The sequence below is a fragment of the Mustela nivalis genome, assembly GCF_964662115.1.
Source record: "Mustela nivalis genome assembly, chromosome: 16".
Taxonomy (NCBI): domain Eukaryota; kingdom Metazoa; phylum Chordata; class Mammalia; order Carnivora; family Mustelidae; genus Mustela; species Mustela nivalis.
This window is the reverse complement of record NC_139035.1, coordinates 11,675,877-11,692,212: the sequence shown is the minus strand read 5'-3', so window position 1 is coordinate 11,692,212 and position 16,336 is coordinate 11,675,877. Positions and strand designations below refer to the sequence as shown.

Below are 16,336 nucleotides of genomic sequence, written 5' to 3'. Positions count from 1 at the left end.
CTATTAACAGATTCTTAGATAGGACATTGAATGTACAAGCAATGAAAGAAAAAAAATATCATCTGGAATTAATAAAACTAAAGGCATGTGTACATTAAATGGGGTCTGGTATCCAGATGGGTAAAGAACTCATACCACTCAGCAACAAAAAGATAACCAAATTTAAAGGTGAGGAAAGGAAAAAAAAAATAGGTAAAGAACTTGAATAGCGGTCTCTCCAAAAACATACTTAAATGGCCCATGAGCCCATGAAAGATGCAAACCCAAACCAGAATGTGTTACCCCTACATACCCACTGGGAAGGCAATAATAATAATAACAATAATAATTTTTAAATGGAAAATAACAAATGTTGGACAGTGTGGAGAAACTGCAACTCTTTATTGAGTTGCAACTCTTTATTGATGTAAAATTTTTCATCCATGTAAAAAGGTTCGTCCTCTGTGGGAAACAGTGTGGTGGTTCCTCAAAAAGTTAAACATAGGATTTCCATATGATCCAAAAGTCAGCTCCTCGGTCTGTATACCCCAAATAATTGAAAAGTGTGCTGAAACAAACATAGGCACACACATGGTTACCGTAACCGGACTGACAATAACCAAAGGGTGGAAACAGCCCAGATGTCATCAGTGAGTAATCAACAAATAGTGGGATGTGCATTCAACAGACTATTATTTATGATATAATGAAGGCTATACAGGCCACAGGAAGGATGACCCTCAAAGACATTATACTAATCAAAGGAGCTAGACCCCAAAGGTCACATATTGTATGATGCTATCTATATGAAACATCAGAATAGATAGATCCATGGGAGAGAAGCTGATTGGTGATTGCCAGGGGCTGGGGGAGAAGGCGATGAAAAACCTGTGTAAGAGTAGGAGGTTTTCCAGTAACGGGAAGGGTTCCAGACTAGGAACAGGTGGCTGGGATTGCACAATACTGTGAATGTACTAAAGGCCACTGTACACTTTAAAAAGGTTAATTTTAGGGCGCCTGGGTGGCTCAGTGGGTTGGGGCCTCTGCCTTCGGCTCATGTCATGTTCCCAGGGTCCTGGGATTGAGTCCCCAGTCGGGCTCTCTGCTCAGCAGGGAGCCTGCTTCCCTTCCTCACTCTGCCTGCCTCTCTGTCTACTTGCGATCTCTCTCTCCGTCAAATAAATAAATTAAATCTTTTTAAAAATAAATAAATAAAATCTTTAAAAAGAAAAGGTTAATTTTATGTTATGCGAATTTTACCTTAGTTTTTAAAAAAGCAAGCCATTCAGAAATGTCAAATTGCTCACAATCTCAGCTTGCCCCATGGACCCCCAAATCCAGGAATCATAACTGCTTTGGCCAACTCACAGGTCATCGGTAGTAATTTCATCCCTGTACAATCTAGAACTCCCGGTGGCTCTGAGGTTCTAGAAAATAGAGCAGGAATATTCTCGTGATGTTAGCTCACAACAGGCCACTAGTGCTAACTTAATGGGAGCAAAGCCTTGGGGGGTTGGGAGGGCGGAAGGGGGAGACCCGGGACACAACACTACAAGGAAAGAAGTGTCCTCCAAGCAAATGCGTTCGGCTCCACGGAGCTGCCAGGCCCCTGTGCGATCACAGGCCCGGCCTCCGCTCCTTCTAAGGCCAGTGCACCGACGGATGTCAGGTGTGCACCGACGGATGTCAGGTGTGCCCCCGCACCCCCACCGCGCGGTAAGAGCAGGTCAGGCCCCAGCGCGCGTCACTTACAGGCCCTACTGGCTCTGCTCCAGGTGGGGCGGGGCTGGCGCCGTGGGCGGGACCCGGCTGGGACAGGGGGCGGGACCGGGGCGGGACCGGGGCGGGGTCTGCGCCGGCGCTGGGGTCCGGGAGGGACGGGCGCTCGGCCAGCGGCGTAAACACCGCCGCAGCGCCGCTGCGGAGCAGGTGAGCTGGCTGGTCTGGGGCGTGCGGGCGGGGCTTGGTCTCCCGCAGCGACCCGCGGGCGGGGTGCTGGCCCCCCGCAAGCCCCTCACCGCGGCGGGTCGCGGCCCCTTCCCCGGCGCGGGGCTGCGGTCCCTGCGCGCGCCTGTCCGGCCTCTGCGGCCGGCGCAGGGGCGGAAAGGGGAGCGCGCGGGGAAGCGGCGGCGGCGGCGGGGGCTGACGGGGACCTCGGGGATGGGAGGAGTGCGGGGAGCGGCCCCCAGGCCTGGGCCTGCGCGGGGCTGTGTCCGCCTCCCCGCGGCCCGAGCCCGCTGCTGGTAGGCGCGGTGCGGCCCGCTGGAGGGCCGGGCATTTCAAGAAGCAGCGCACGTGGGTCTGGGAGGCGCGGGCACGGCGCCCTCCCCGCGCTGGGGCCGCCTTGGCTCCCAGGCGGATGGGCCTTCGAAGCAGGGGGGGTAGGCGAGGGTCTGACTGCCAGGGTGGGGAACCGATCGCAGATCCGGGCCTGGAGCCGGCGATTTCGCTATCACCGGTGCTTGGCCGTTTTACAGCGGTGGGGAGACTCCCAGAATCGAGCTTTTGAAGCTGAAGAAAACTGAAATAGAGGCCAGTCCCCACCCCACATTTTATCCATGAAGAAAGCCCACAGAGGTAACGCAGCTCTCCAGGCCACCCAGGTGGGATAGAGCAGAGCCAGGCTCAGAACTCGCAAAGCGGGGAGTCTGCTTTCCAGCCCTGGCACCAGACCTCAGCCCTTGGAGAGTTGGATGAAATGCTGCTGTCTGCTGAATTAATGAGTATTTCCTTTTTGAGGAATGAGCTGTGGGTTCGTGGACTAGCGGCGTCCCCATTTACAGATGGAGAACCTGAGAGGATCCCCTCCAGAGCAGTTTTAGAGCCACCCTAATGGTCAGCCTGGGCTTTGGGGCGGGAGGGACAGTAACTTGATCAGGACGACCCTGGCTTCTGGTGTGGTGCCCTTGATGTCCATTCTGTAGACACCTGAGCCTCCAGTGCTTTCAGCAGTAATTAAAGGCTCTGGATAAGCTGCTTCAGGTGTGGGAGCCTCAGGCGGCCCTCTGCCTGAAGGTGGCCGTGTGGGAGCAGGCAGGTGTGTCAGCAGCTGTGTTTTCTGGAGCCAGCTGGTGAAGGGGCAGGGGTCCTGGGGTCAGCTCGGAGATGCAGCCTCAGCCACCCAGCCAGCAGACAGGCAGGGTGGAAGGAAGGAGCCTTTAGGTCTAGGGCTGGAAGCGGGGGGGCTTGGAGGAACATTTGCTGCAGAGTGGGCTAGAAGTCATTTCAGGGTTTCAGGGAAAATTCTGCATGGTTTGGTGTCCAGGTGGCTGTGCGCCAAGTCTAGGGTCTTGGTGCATGCAGCAGGCAGGGGTATGGATGAAACGAATCCCCTGTTCCTGTCTATGGGAGAAGGAGCAGCATAAGAAAGTACCTGGCTGGAAGCTGCCACTCGCCTACCTGGAGGTCTGGGGTGTGTTGCCAGGCCTGCCACCTGCCCCTCAGCACCTCGATGGCTGCTCCCAGTCCCACCACACACACGGGTTTGCCAAACGGGAGGCCTCCCCTCCCTTGGCCTCTGAGTTATTTTTCATTTTTATTTTTTAAGGTTTTATTTATTTGAGTAATCACTATATCCGACGTGGGGCTCGCACTCACACCCTGGGATGAAGAGTCCCATGTTCATCCTACTGAGCCGGCTGGGCGCCACAGGCATTACTGATGGTGAACTTGAAGAGTGTCTGTACACAGTGTCTCTCTACAGCTGCAGCCACACGAAAGTAGCTGTTATTTTTACCCACTACAGTAATGGGAAACTGAGGCTCAGGGAGTCAAGCCACTTGTCCTATTAGATGCCTTTGGTGACTAGAGCACCAGGATTTGAACCCAGCTGGCTGGGTCTTAATCTTTTGAGTTTTTGCAGAGGGAGGCCTCCCACGTTCACTCCCTACCTGTGTCCCTGCCCTATGCCCTGGACATTTCTGTGTGCTCTCCGTTAGTAGCTACCTGACAAAGCAATAAAAATAATAATTTTTAAAAGATTTTATTTATTAGCATGAGAGCACGAGTGGGGGGAGGGGCGCAGGAAGAGGGAAAAGCAGGCTTTCCGCTGAGGGGGGAGCCTGACATGGGACTCAAAGATCCCAGGACCCTGAGATCATGACCTAAGTTGAAGTCAGACACTCAACCTGCTGAGCCACCCAGGTGGTCCCAAATAATTTCTTCTAAAGAGACCAAAGCATTGTGTGGGTAGATCACATGCGTGTTTGTACTGAAGATATCTTTGGCTGGTTTACAGCTCTTGCTTTGAGTTTGGCACACTGTTTAGCTGGGGGATGGCAAGACAACCAGTGTTTCTGCAAGTATTCCCACCTGTTCTCCGACTCCAGTGGCTGCGGGGAGGGCCAGTGGAGGGGATGTCAGGGCTCTGAGGCTAGCAGAGGCTTCCCCCCGGCCAGGGCCTGCGAGGGGAGCTTGATCAGACATGGGCCTCAAGCCTCGTGTAACCGGTGTTGACCTCCAGGCAGAGAGGTTTCGAGGCTGCCGTGGTCAAGTCTGGGGAAAGACCAGATGTTAGGGAGGAGATCAGCCTTGCCCAGCTTCTTCAGTGCCTGGGAGAATGGGTTGCTCGTTCACCTTTGCCACAGTATGGTCTTCTGGCGCACAGGAAGAAAAATGGAAGGGGTGCTCACCTTTCTTCTGTACCTTAACCAGAAAATCTGTGGCTTTATAGAGATAAAGATAATACACGTTTAGGAACTGGTTTTTAAAAGGTCCTCCCTTTGCTCTCAGCTCAAAGATAACCCCCGTCAGCATACGCTTCCTTGCAGCAGTTCCCGCACGTACATAGAATTCTTTAAGAAAGTGTTGGAGGCAGGAAGCTGGGCGTGAAGTTTTGTATCCTATTTTTTTGGGTGAATGTTCCATCTTCAGAATGTCCCTTCATGAGTATTCTTGTGGACAGAGAACGTGAGCGTGTCCTTATTGATCGGACTAGTGTGTAGCAGGACACTTGACCACCCTGAATCCACCCAGAGAAGCAGCATGCAGACTCCAGCCCTCTCCCCACCATGTGGAGCCCTAGTAGCAGACAGTCGGAAGGCAGAGCAGCCCCCAAGCAGGAGTGAGGGGCTGGGGGCAGGAGAGAGAGGAGTGAAGTCCTGATCAGGAGGTGTTTGTAATTCCGTGACCTCTTGTCTGTGTTTTGGAGAAGCTATTCAAAGACATGCCTCCTAAGGATGAGAGTGCCCCAGAGAGCCCCCCTGGGGTGCTGTGCCGGGCCTGTGTGACCATGGCCCTGGGCCGCTCAGAGTGTGTGAGTCTCAGGCGTTACTCTGGGTGAGCGGGGGATAGCTGCTCACGGCAGTTGGCCGACCTGAACTGCAGCCAAGGTTTTGGCCTCTCTGGGCTCCAGTTTCCTTAACTACAAAGTAGGGCACTGACCAGATGGCCTTTAAGGTCCGTGCCAGCTCTGGCGTCTGTCCTGTGGATGTGCCCTCGCCTTTGACAAAGCGCTTACGTTGCCAGAGGGCTGGGGCTAGGTGGAAGCCGTGTCTCCCGGGGGCCTGGGTGAGGGGTGACCTTGGCCGCTGAACTCTTCTGTTTAGTGGTTTAGCACACGTGCTACTTTCCAAGGGGGCATCAACAGCTTCGCTCCCGTCCCGCTGTATCGCTACCTATGTTCCATCTGCACGGTAACTGCTATTTCCCAACACCTGCTCTGTGCTGGACATTTTACACATTATCCCTCTTTTTCACAGGACTCTTGCAAGGTGTGTCCATTCTGCTCCTTTCCAGATGAGTCCATTGTCTCAGGCCATGCAGCCAGGGAGCGTGTTCAAGTTCCACAGCTAGGTGATTGGATCGCTGCTTCTCGCTTAAAAAGAGCCCTTTTATCCTGGGCCCTCCTTGAAGGTGGCGTGTTAGGGCCATGGCCTCTGCCGCTTTTCCCAAACTGCCCCCTCTCCAGGTTACTTCAGGACACGGCGGGGGTCTGCCTGGGCTCTGGGCACTTTTGAGTATAAGACGGCAGACCTTGGTAGATGGAGAGCCTGGGTCCAGGTTCGGAGGCTCCGTCAGGGTTCCCCCGGGGCCTCCGGTCTGGGAGGGTGGAGCAGCCCTCTGCAGGGAGGCACTCTGGCCAAGGCTGCCTCCCTGGATTGGGGAGAACCGTCTGGTGAATGATGGTGCATCCCAGTTTGGGCTGAGGGGGCCAGAGAGAGGGATGAATGCCAACCAGGACCAAATACAAGGTTGGCTGCCCCGGGCCGGGGAGGGGGACAGGGAGACACAGGAATTCCTGAGGGAAGTCTGTCCCTTGCAAACCACTCCCAGGTATGAGGGAGGCAGTGAGAACCTCCTGGGAGTCCTGCGGGGTATGGGTGACCCTAGAGAGGGGTCTGTGCAAACCTGAGCCACCCCCTTTGAAAGTGGGGGCTCCTGGTTCAATTCGGCCTGCTGCAGGACCCTGACCTTCCTCTGTCGCCCCTTCTGCTCAAGGTAAATGCAGTTAACTCCCACTTTGCTTCTGGAGGAGCGATTTACATCTTTTTCCAAGGAGGAGCTCTTGGTTACTATGGCGTTTTACAGTCTGTCTCTGGAATGAGAAGGTCAAGGAAAATGGGTCACGGGGTTTCCTTAATAACCGCAGGAGCTGCTGACAACAGGCATTCTGGGGGAATTCTCTGGGTTTGGCTAATTCAGCTTTTCTATCTCATTCAGCTGATTAATGGGAGGAAGTGGTGGCTTCTCTGGCTGTGTGGGTTTTGCACCTAACGCAAGCCAGGCAGCCCGCAGTCCCTGGGAAGGGCTGCCCCTCCTCCTCTCGGCCGATGGAGGCTTCCTCGGCCCCCTCCCAGCCAGAGGAGGGCTGGTTGCTATGTGGTTGGTAGGACCTGCCAGGGGGTGGCGGTGAGAGCCTCTGCGCCCCGCCCCCGCCCGCCCCAGTCCTCCTCCCACGGGCGATCCTGACGTCACTGGCGCCCTGATGTGGACAAATATCGAGTAAGATTGTTGATCCGCATCCATCTGGGGGGTGGTTTTCCCCTCCCGAGATTTCGGAGTGCCGTCAGGCTTCGGTTCCAACCTGGAAGCAAGAGGAGTACTTCCCAGCTGCTCTGCTCTCCAGGAGCCAGGTAAAAAGAGGGGCCTCGGGTCCACCTGTCCCCCTCCCCCCACCAATCCCATGAGGGCACGCAGGAGTGGCAGGATGGGAAGGAACTCTGTCTCTGTGTTGATATTCCGTATTTCCCTTTACAAAATTAATGGCTCGGGGTGCCTGGGTGGCTCAGTCTATCAGGCATCTGACAGTCTCGGCTCTGGTCTTGATCCCAGCGTTGTGAGTTCAAGCCCCGGTCTCCATGCTGGAGCCTACGTAAAAAAAAAAAAAAAAAAAAAAGACTACAGGCACAATCCGTGTTTATAATAGAAGGTTTGAGAAATGCAGGAAAATGTGAAAAAATGGCCCACAGTCTCAGCGTCCAGAGGTTAACTTCATTTGGTGTTTTGTGATCTGCCTTGCCAGCCCTTCATACACCAACGTTCTCAAAGAATGTTCAGATGGTCGTGAATGTGAACCTTTAGATACATTACGTTGAACACTGGACGTGTCCTAGGCCAGAGTCAGGGATTTCAGTAATTTGCACTTTTGGGGCCATCGTAAACAACCGCAGCAAACGTGTTTATGAAAATCTTTTATTATTTTCTTAGGGCAGATTCCAAGAAGTAGCAGTTCAAGATCCAAAGGTACAAATGTTTTGAAAGCTTCCCCTGTTAACGGCCTTCAGAAAGGTTGTTGGTGCTGGACCGTGGAGACGTAGTTTTTCGATGCCCTCGGCAGTGGTGGGCATTACTTGGGGACCCTCTGCGTCTGGGAACTGCCTTCTCCCCCTGCAGCTTTCCTGGTGGGAAGAGAGAGCTTTGGGGCTCTCTGAGCAGAGAGGGTTTCAGGAGAAGGCGGGTTCTTTTTCACTCCCAGATCCAGTGAGCCAGTAGTGCTGAGCAGCGCCAGGGGATGGGGGCTGGATTGTAACAGGAGTCCTAGAGTCCTGAGCTGGGGGCCTGGCAGCTGGCTGGGCTTGGGTTCCAGATCTGGGCAGCCCCAGGAGAGACTCTTATCTGGGGGCCGTCTCAGGGTGCAGAGCTGTGGACGTTTGGTCAGAATGGAGCTGGGAATCCGTTGTCTAGCAGAGCGTTCAGGACGGCAGACCCTGACTGCCTGGGTACAAGGGGCACTTTGAACCTATCACACTGCAGACCTGTCTCCCCATCTGTAAAATGGGCAGGAACAGCAGCACCCAGCTCCCCTGTCACAGCATGCGGTGCGTGCTCTGGGCTCGGGGGTGGTGGCCCAACAGCCCCACCCCAGGTGGCCGGGACCCTTGAGAAACAGCATGTTAAGGGACCCAGCCTTTTCTGAGGACTCAGTCCCACGTCAGGTGTTCAGGGGTCTGAAGGCTACTCACCTGTCCCTGTGCAGTCAGCAAGCCCAGAGGTTTGGGACTGGATAGAGCCCTTGTTCTGGCAGCCACAACCCACTTGGGGCCTGCCAGCCAGGGTCCTTGGGAGTCTTGGGCCCTGCATCAGGGCAGGCTAGGGAAGAATCTACCCAGGGAGCCTTTGTTTTCAGGCGAGGAGGCCAAGCCTGAATTAGCTCTGACAGCCTTTCTTCAAGCTCACCTTGCCAGGTGTCCTTTGGGGACACCAGGGAAACACTGGGAGGCAGAAGTGGCCCCCGGGGACTGTCTTGTTAGCTGCTGGCAAGTGGCTGAAGAAATGGAAATTGGAAGGACTGGTCCCCTCCTCTGTGTCCCCGCTCTCCCCCCTGGCTCCCCTTCTTCCAAGAAGCATCTGCGCTCCCTGTTTGTCCATTCCCCTTTTGCTTGTCATTGGGAGCCCCGGGGGGAGCGGGAGGGGGCTGCAGCTGGGAGGCTTTCCATCCTGGGACCTGGATCTGTTCCTCCAGTCACTGTGGAGATCACCTGCAGGCACCCCAGAGGCCTGAGAGGGAGAGAAGAGGGGTCCTAACTACACTATTAATTCCTACCCCCAGCAGAAGCGGTGTGCTAGAAAAGAAGGTACTGAGAGAGCCTCCCTGTAGTTTCAGGTCCCCTCAGACTGGGCTCCCTCAGGATCACTGTGCTGGGTCTGGCTGCCCTCCCATGGCATCGAGCTGAGGCTGGTGCCTGGGGGGGTGGGGGGGATCTTGCAGCGAAGAGGGAGGAGCCCCCTCCCCTCATTCTGTTCACACCCCGCTTCTGTCCGGAAGCCTTGGCCTTGGCCGGCCCCTCCCTGCGGGACTCAGCCCTTGCTCCTCCCTTGGGGTGGAGGGTGGTTCCGGCCTTCTGGGGCCTCCAGACTTCCTGCTAACTGCTAGGTCTCCACACTCCAGCGGCAGGTCTGGGAGGTCCCCCATCCCACACGTCTTTCTACCAGGATGCCCTGCCTCCCCCGGTCTCCACCCGGGAAGCTGTTCCTGGCCTTCATCCTTCCAAATCCTTGAGACCTGGGACCCCCCAACAACTGGACCCAACGGCAGGCGGACTCCTCCTCCTCTTGACCTTAACTGTAGGAGGTCGGGCCTCGTCCCTGTTCTGGCACTGGTCTTCTCTCTTCCTCTGCTGGTCCTCCTGCTCTTGTTTTTGGTTTTATTAGTAGAGTGTCATTAACGGGCTCTGCGGTATTGGTCTCTGGTGTGCAGGTTTCCCAGCATGCATCACCAGAAGCGTCTCTGCTTCCCCTCCACCTGTGGGCCCCTCTCCCCGCTCCGGAAACCACCCTGTGGGTCTCTGTTTAGGGACCTGTTTCTTTGTGTGCTGCATGGTTTTGTTTCTTGAATTCTGCCTGTGAGTGACGTCATCTGGTATTTCTCTTTCGACTCCTGCTCTGCTCTGTCTGCCCTGCATCAGGGGAGCTGGTTCATTTTTTTTTTAATAAAGATTTTGTTTATTTATTTGAGAGAGAAGGAGAGAGGAAACATGAGTGGGGGGAAGGGCAGAAGGAGACGGAGTAGCACACTCTGTGCCAAGCAAGGAGTCTGATGTGGGGCTCAATCCCAGGACCCCGGGATCATGACCCAAGCCAAAAGCTTAACCGATTTGGGCCCCCCGGGCACCCTGGAGCTGGTTCATTTTGAGGCCCCTGTGAGACTGACCGGGAGCCTTTTGTCACAGGTCCTAATCCGTGAGTTAAGCAGATGCGGGCTCTGCCTTTGGCCTGCAGTTGGGGGAGTGGAGTTGAGGGAGGTCCACTCAGGAGTAACCCTGGCCACAGCCTGGGCTGCAGGCCCTGTCAGGGTGAGCAGAGCTGGCTGGGGAGAGAAGGAACCTGCCTGCTTCCCTTGGATGTCACACGCTCCGGCGGGGAGCTGACGTGGAAGCAGGCATTCAGCAGAGGCCAGGCCTGGTCCTCTCTCCCTGGTGCCCCGTAGCTCAGCCCCGAGGGCCTCTGGGAGGCGTTATGGGGAGAGCAGGCCTGCCCGGGAAGCTGGCAGGGACAGCGAGGTCCGCCAGGCGTTGTCAGAAGCTCTTCCAGGCCCTTCTGCCGCCCTGGCTTCCTGGAGCTGCTGCTGGAAGGACACTGCGCTTGGGTCAGCACCGTGGAGCTGGGGGCGAGCCTCCCTGCGGTTCAGACCCTTCAGCCTGGCCTTCCTGGTGGGTCCCTCAGCTGTACTTTCCTACCAGACACACCCAGACCCCACCTCTCCTGGTCTCGTTGCTCCCCTGCGCCCCAGACTCCTTGACCCTTTTTAACCCATCTCACCCCTTCTCACTCAGCAAGTTCCTGGACCAGACTCTTGTCTTTCCCCTGAGATGCTTGTCCCCTGCCCACGGCTTTGTGCCTGGCTGTCATCCTGGATTCTGACTTGTTTCATCCCCACATCCAGAGCGGATGGGTAGCCTCCCAATGCCCCCCTCACTGGCGTCCAGCCTGTTGCCCCTGAGGCAGAGCCTGTCCCCCTCCCACGGTTGTCTTCAGGGACAGGAAGCTCCCCTTCTGTCTCCAGGGTTGCCAAATATCCTAACACAGTTCGGGAGACCCTCCTATCACCACAGCCCCCCGCCCGCCCTGGCAGCACCAGGCCTCACCTGGAGTGTCTGTTCTTCATGCCCTCTGCCCTTTCCTCCCACCTGGAAAATTCTGTCTCTGTCAAGGGTGGTATCTTCTCTAGAAAACATTCTTGATCTCTGAGAGTGACCCTCCATCGTGTTTCTGTACCTCTTAGAACACGTAGATCGCATAATTGATCACATGGGATGGTTGCTGGTCTGTTTTGTTTTTGTTTGGATGATTTTATTTATTTATTTGTGAGAGAGAATGAGTGAGCGTGAGCAGAGGGGAGAGGGAGAAGCAGGCTCTGCACTGAGCAGGGAAGTCAACTCGATCCCAGGACCCTGGGATCATGACCTGAGCCCAAGGCAGACAGACATTTCACCGACTGAACCACCCAGAGGTGTGTCTCTTGCTCTTTCTTTCTTTCTTTTTTTAAGGACAAATGTATTTCTTGCTCATCTTCCTATCCCCAGAGCCCAGTGTGGTTGTTGTCCCACCTCAGGCACCCGACAGATGTTTGTTGATTGAATGAATGAGCGTGCTGACAGTTGGGAGTAGCCACGACCTTTCTAGTCGGGCCTCTCTCCGGTGGCCTGGGTCTCCACGGCCGTTCCTTCTGGTGGCTGCTGTCGAGGCAACTCCTGGGAAGTCTTGTTTTCCAGCAGCCACTCGACCCAAGCATCCTGGGTGGTTGTCAGGCAGGACCTGTGACCAGGTCTTCAGGCTGCCTCTGGCCACCACCTCAGTCCTCTGCTGCCTTTGCCTTGCAGGAAGATGGACAGAGGTACCCTGTGCTCCTTTCTCTAGGCGCTTCCCGAGGCAGGGCCATGCTCACGTTCATGGCCTCTGACAGTGAGGAAGAAGTGTGTGACGAGAGGACGTCCCTGATGTCGGCTGAGAGCCCCCCACCACGCTGCTGCCAGGAGGCCCGGCAGGGCCTGGAGGACAGAGAGAGTGCTGCCCAATGGGTAGGTTCCTGCCAGCGGTCAGAGGCCCCAGGCTCCTGGCCCTCATGGGTGGAACCCAGGCACGCCCTGATGCGGGAGGGAGGGGAAAGTAGAGGTGAGAATCGGTCCCCCAGGGTAGGTCCCCCAGGGTGGGCGGTGGGTCCCGGTCAGGGAGGGCTCTGGACTGGACGGCACATCCGCAGTCTGCTGCGGACTAAACGGTTCTGTCCCCAGCCCCGTGGGCTCATCTTTCTGGCACAAGTGCCATGCAGGGAGGATGCTGGGAGGGGAGCCCAGGCCTGGGGTGGCAGGGGAAGCACCATGGAGGGTTGGCGGCCAGACCCAGGAGCCATGGGGCGAGCATCTACCTCAGTGGTGTGTGACGGTTGGGCCGGCTGCACTTAGAGACCATGGAAGTCTCCCTCTCACTGTTCTGGAGGCTGGGAAGTGCGAGCGCAGGGGGCCGACAGATCCAGCATCTGATTCTTCTGGGTCTTCTGTCCAGGTCCTCATGTGGTGGGCCGGCCAGGGAGCTCTCTGGGGCCCATTAATTATATTTTGTTTCTTTAGTTTCAGAGGTAGAGGTCAATGACTCATCTGTCTTATAAAACACCCAGTGCTCATTATGTCACGTGACCTCCTTAATGCCCGTCCCCCAGCCGCCCCATCCCCCCACGCCCTCCCCTCCAGCAACCCCGAGTTTGTTTCCTATGATTAAGAAGAATCTCTTGTGGTTTGCTTCCCTCTCTGATTTTGTCTTATTTTCCCTCCTTCTCTTATCTTCCTCTGTTTTGTTTCTTAAATTCCACATATGAGTGAGATCATATGATAGTTGTCTTTCTCTGATTGACTTATTTCGCTTAGCATCCTATCCTCTAGTTCCATCCGTGTTATTGCAAAGGGCAAGATTTCGTTCTTTTTGATGGCTGAGTAATATTCCACTGTAGATTTATACCACCTCTTCTTTATCCATCCGTCCGTGGGCATTTGGGCTCTTTCCGTAGTTTGGCTGTTGTGGACATGGCTGCTATAAACATCGGGGTACAGGTGTCTGGTGCCCATTTGTAAGGGCACCCATCCCATCAGGAGGGCTCCACCCTCCCGACTCGGTCCCCTGGCAAAGACCCACCCCCACCTTCACATTCTGTCACATTGGGGGTTAGGGTCCAATGTGTGAATTTGGGGGGCACGCAGGCAGACATTCCGATCTTATCTCTGCAGGACATGAGGCTAAAACATCATAAGTCGGGGTGCCCTGGGGGGAGAGTCATCTAGCCTTCCTACCTCCCACCCCGGCAAGGCAAAATAACATCTGGAGTTGCCCGAAACCCCAGCTCCATTTTGCCCGTTATAGTATTTAAAACCTTTCATGGGGAGTTTTTCCTGCCAGCCAGCCTTAGCCCCCACTGCTGCAATTAGAGCTCATTTCTCCCATGCTCTGAATTCCCAGTGAGCTGGTCTCTGGCTTCTTCAGCTTAATGCCACCACCAGCCACTCCTAACACCTCCTGTGCACTTTTCCTTTTCTTAGCTGAGAGTCTAGCTTGGAATTCTCTCTGCAAAGAACCAGTATTGAAGCAAAGGTCCTTTTGAATGTGTGTTTTGCTTGGCTATGGCTCTGGCGGTTAATGTAATTAACGAGGCAGCGAGTGACCCTAAATTGGCGCGATTCCCAAACAGAAATTCTCGCAGACGAGTTTGGGGCAGCAGGTGCTGGGGTCCTGCCCTCCCACTCTCCCAGAACATGGACCCACCCCACCAGGAGTTTGGTGCCAGTTAGCCCATCAGAGTCTGGTTTGCAGCTTCCAGTTCTCCCTGCCCAGTTTTGCACATGTCAGGGGAGTTCCAAGCAATTTCCTCCTCTGCAAATTCCCATCGTCTTACAGTCAGAGGGTCCTCATGGGTGCTGACTCTTCTAGTGAGTGTAATCTGTTTTCCTCTGTCACCTGGCCAGTCTCCTCCCAAATCCCTGTGGCTCCTTGAACAGAACTGAGTGGCATCTGAACCCCTGAATGGAGGGAGGGGGGAGATCCCTAGATGCGCTCCAGGCTCCTGAGCCACACGTCCTGGGCCTGCAAGCTGCCCTCTCCTGTGGCTGCTGTGGCCCCTTCCCGCATTTGCGGTGGCGTGTGCCAGCTCTGAAGCGTCTCCGGCTGATCTCGTAAATGTTTCCCGTGCCCTGCCGTGCCCTGCCGTCCCAGCCCTGCAGCGTCTAGACCGCAGCCCCCTAGGCTGGTTCTTCCGTCTGGAAAGCAACACTCAAACTGCACTCTTCCAGTTCCAAAATACCCGTGCCCGGCACCGCAGAGCCCACCACGGGGGCGTGCCATGGCCCTCACCGAGCGGTTTTCCGCAGAGAAGCCAGGATAGCGAGGAGGACCTCGACGAGGATGCCGACCGCTACATGTGCAGTGGGGTCCCCGGGCAGCCATCGGGCCTGGAGGAGGAGCTGACCCTCAAATATGGGGCAAAGCACGTGATCATGCTGTTTGTGCCTGTGACGCTTTGCATGGTTGTAGTGGTGGCCACCATCAAGTCCGTGCGCTTCTACACGGAGAAGAACGGCCAGCTGTAAGCTGGGGAGCAGGGCAGGGTCGGGGGGAGGGTCTCAGCACCCGCAGCTCCACGCCAGGGGCCTGTGCAGAGCTGGGCTGAGAGCTGTCTGACTCCATGCTCTGCTCCGTCCACCGCCTGCCAGCAGTGTGACCTGCGCGGGCCCTTCCCTAACCGCTCTCTGCCTCAGTTTCCTTGTTTATATAATGGGTCTGACCCTAGGAGAACAGGGCGAGTTAGAACCGTGGCTGCCGCCACGGGGCAGAGGGCAGGCTCTGGGTGTGGGGTCCCGGGCACAGGGTGCCACCCCATGTGACCAAACAGCTGGTTTCCTCTCTGGGCTGCCACTCCTGTGGCCGGAAACCCACATGGGTCCAGGAGATTTCTTAGTTGGCTTCCAGCCCAGGGAGCGAGGTTTGGATCCCTGTAGTGGAAGGCAGCAGCACGGACAAGTGGGGCGCACCCTCTGCTCCCTGGCCCGCTGCTCTGGGGCAGTCGCCTGCCTCTGACTACCTTCTCCGAACTTGGTTTCTAGTGGCTTTAGTTAGTTTCCTTTCCCTTTGGTTTGGTTTTTCTGAAGAAAGGGGCAGTCTTGTGCTGGGCCAGCCACAGAGCCGGTGGGAGGGGGCCCAGCAGACAGTGTTCAGGGAAGGTGAGTGCTCAGCGGGCAGGAAGTTTCCGCAGTCCAGGGCAGACAGGGTGGACAGGGCAGGGGCTAGGGCATGGCCTCTCGCCTCTCTTGGCTGCAGGTGCCCCTGCTGCTGGCCTGCCCTGGGCCGGGTATGGGTGTGGGGGTTTGCTGGGTGCCCTGGCCTGGAGAAGAGGGGAGAGCAGGAAAGTACCTCGGGGAGGAGGAGGCCTGCTGGGAGTGGGTGGGAGAGCACCTTGGGGAGGGGGAGGCTGGCGGGAGTGGGGGGAAAGCACCTCGGGGAGAGGGAGGCCTTGGGGGGGTATTTGGGGGAGGGGGAGGTGCGGGCGGGAGGCCTCAGGGAGGGCAGGCGAGCACCTTGGGGAGGGGGTGGCCTGGGGGGGCCCCTTCCTTTTCTGCTCAGAGCTCAGGCATCAGGCTAAGGCTGGGTGGCTCATGGGCAGGCCCTATGGAGCAGGCAGGGAGCAGAGTCTGCAGCCCGCCATCTCCCTCAGCATCTACACACCATTCACCGAGGACACGCCCTCTGTGGGCCAGCGCCTGCTCAACTCTGTCCTCAACACCCTCATCATGATCAGTGTCATCGTGGCCATGACCATCTTCCTGGTCGTGCTCTACAAGTACCGCTGCTACAAGGTAAGGGCCAGCCCTGCCCACTGCCCTGTCCTATCCGCCCTGCCCGCTGCCCTGTCCTGCCCACTGCCACATCCTGTCCATCCTGCCCACTGCCCCGCCTTATCCATCCTGCCTGTTGCCCCGTCCTGTCTGCCCTGCCTTCTCCCCACTGCCCTGTTCTGTCTGCTGCCCACTGCCCCATCTTGTCCATCCTGCCCGCTGCCCTGTCCTGTCCTCGCGGCCCCCTGCGGCTGCATACTTGCCAAGGCTCTTGCCCGAGAAGGAGCTGACGCTACTGTTAGACGTGCCCCCCCAGCCCCTACCCCCGTGGGGGTTCCCTGCTGCCCCTTCCTTGGAGCTTGTGCGGAACGCCGCCTGCCCCCGTCCCTGACTGTAGCATTCGCCACGCACCTTCTCACGTTCGGGAGTTAATTTTATTTAGCTGCTTCTTCAGAAGAAACGAGATATTCTGTTTTAGGGTCCCTGTGCCCCATCCTTCGCCGCAGGTTTACTCGACCTCCTTGTTTCCCTCTTAGCTGACTATGCAGGTGCCGTGCTGAGGTCTCCGAGGCCTGGGGGACTGGTGGACCCGTAGCTGTGGCGAG

At 56.5% G+C, this 16,336-nt stretch overlaps 1 protein-coding gene across 31 annotated transcripts in view; it reads left to right on the top strand.

Annotated features, from left to right (window-relative positions):
• The first annotated feature begins 1,813 nt into the window (after positions 1 to 1,813).
• The window catches only part of PSEN2 (presenilin 2), a 25,094-nt gene continuing 10,571 nt past the window's right edge, over positions 1,814 to 16,336 (top strand). For 2 of the 31 annotated variants that reach the window (XM_082702420.1, XM_082702416.1), the window contains exons 1-4: positions 1,830 to 1,908; positions 11,776 to 11,936; positions 14,271 to 14,485; positions 15,560 to 15,752. In XM_082702420.1, coding sequence (XP_082558546.1) covers positions 11,796 to 11,936; positions 14,271 to 14,485; positions 15,560 to 15,752 — 549 coding nt within the window. In that variant the 5' untranslated portion in view covers positions 1,830 to 1,908; positions 11,776 to 11,795. Of the gene's footprint in view, positions 1,909 to 5,678; positions 7,053 to 7,626; positions 7,663 to 8,881; positions 8,994 to 9,196; positions 9,491 to 9,782; positions 11,369 to 11,775; positions 11,937 to 14,192; positions 14,486 to 15,559; positions 15,753 to 16,336 lie in introns of those variants that run through there. The other 29 variants (XM_082702426.1, XM_082702425.1, XM_082702411.1 and 26 more) reach the window with 29 other exon arrangements.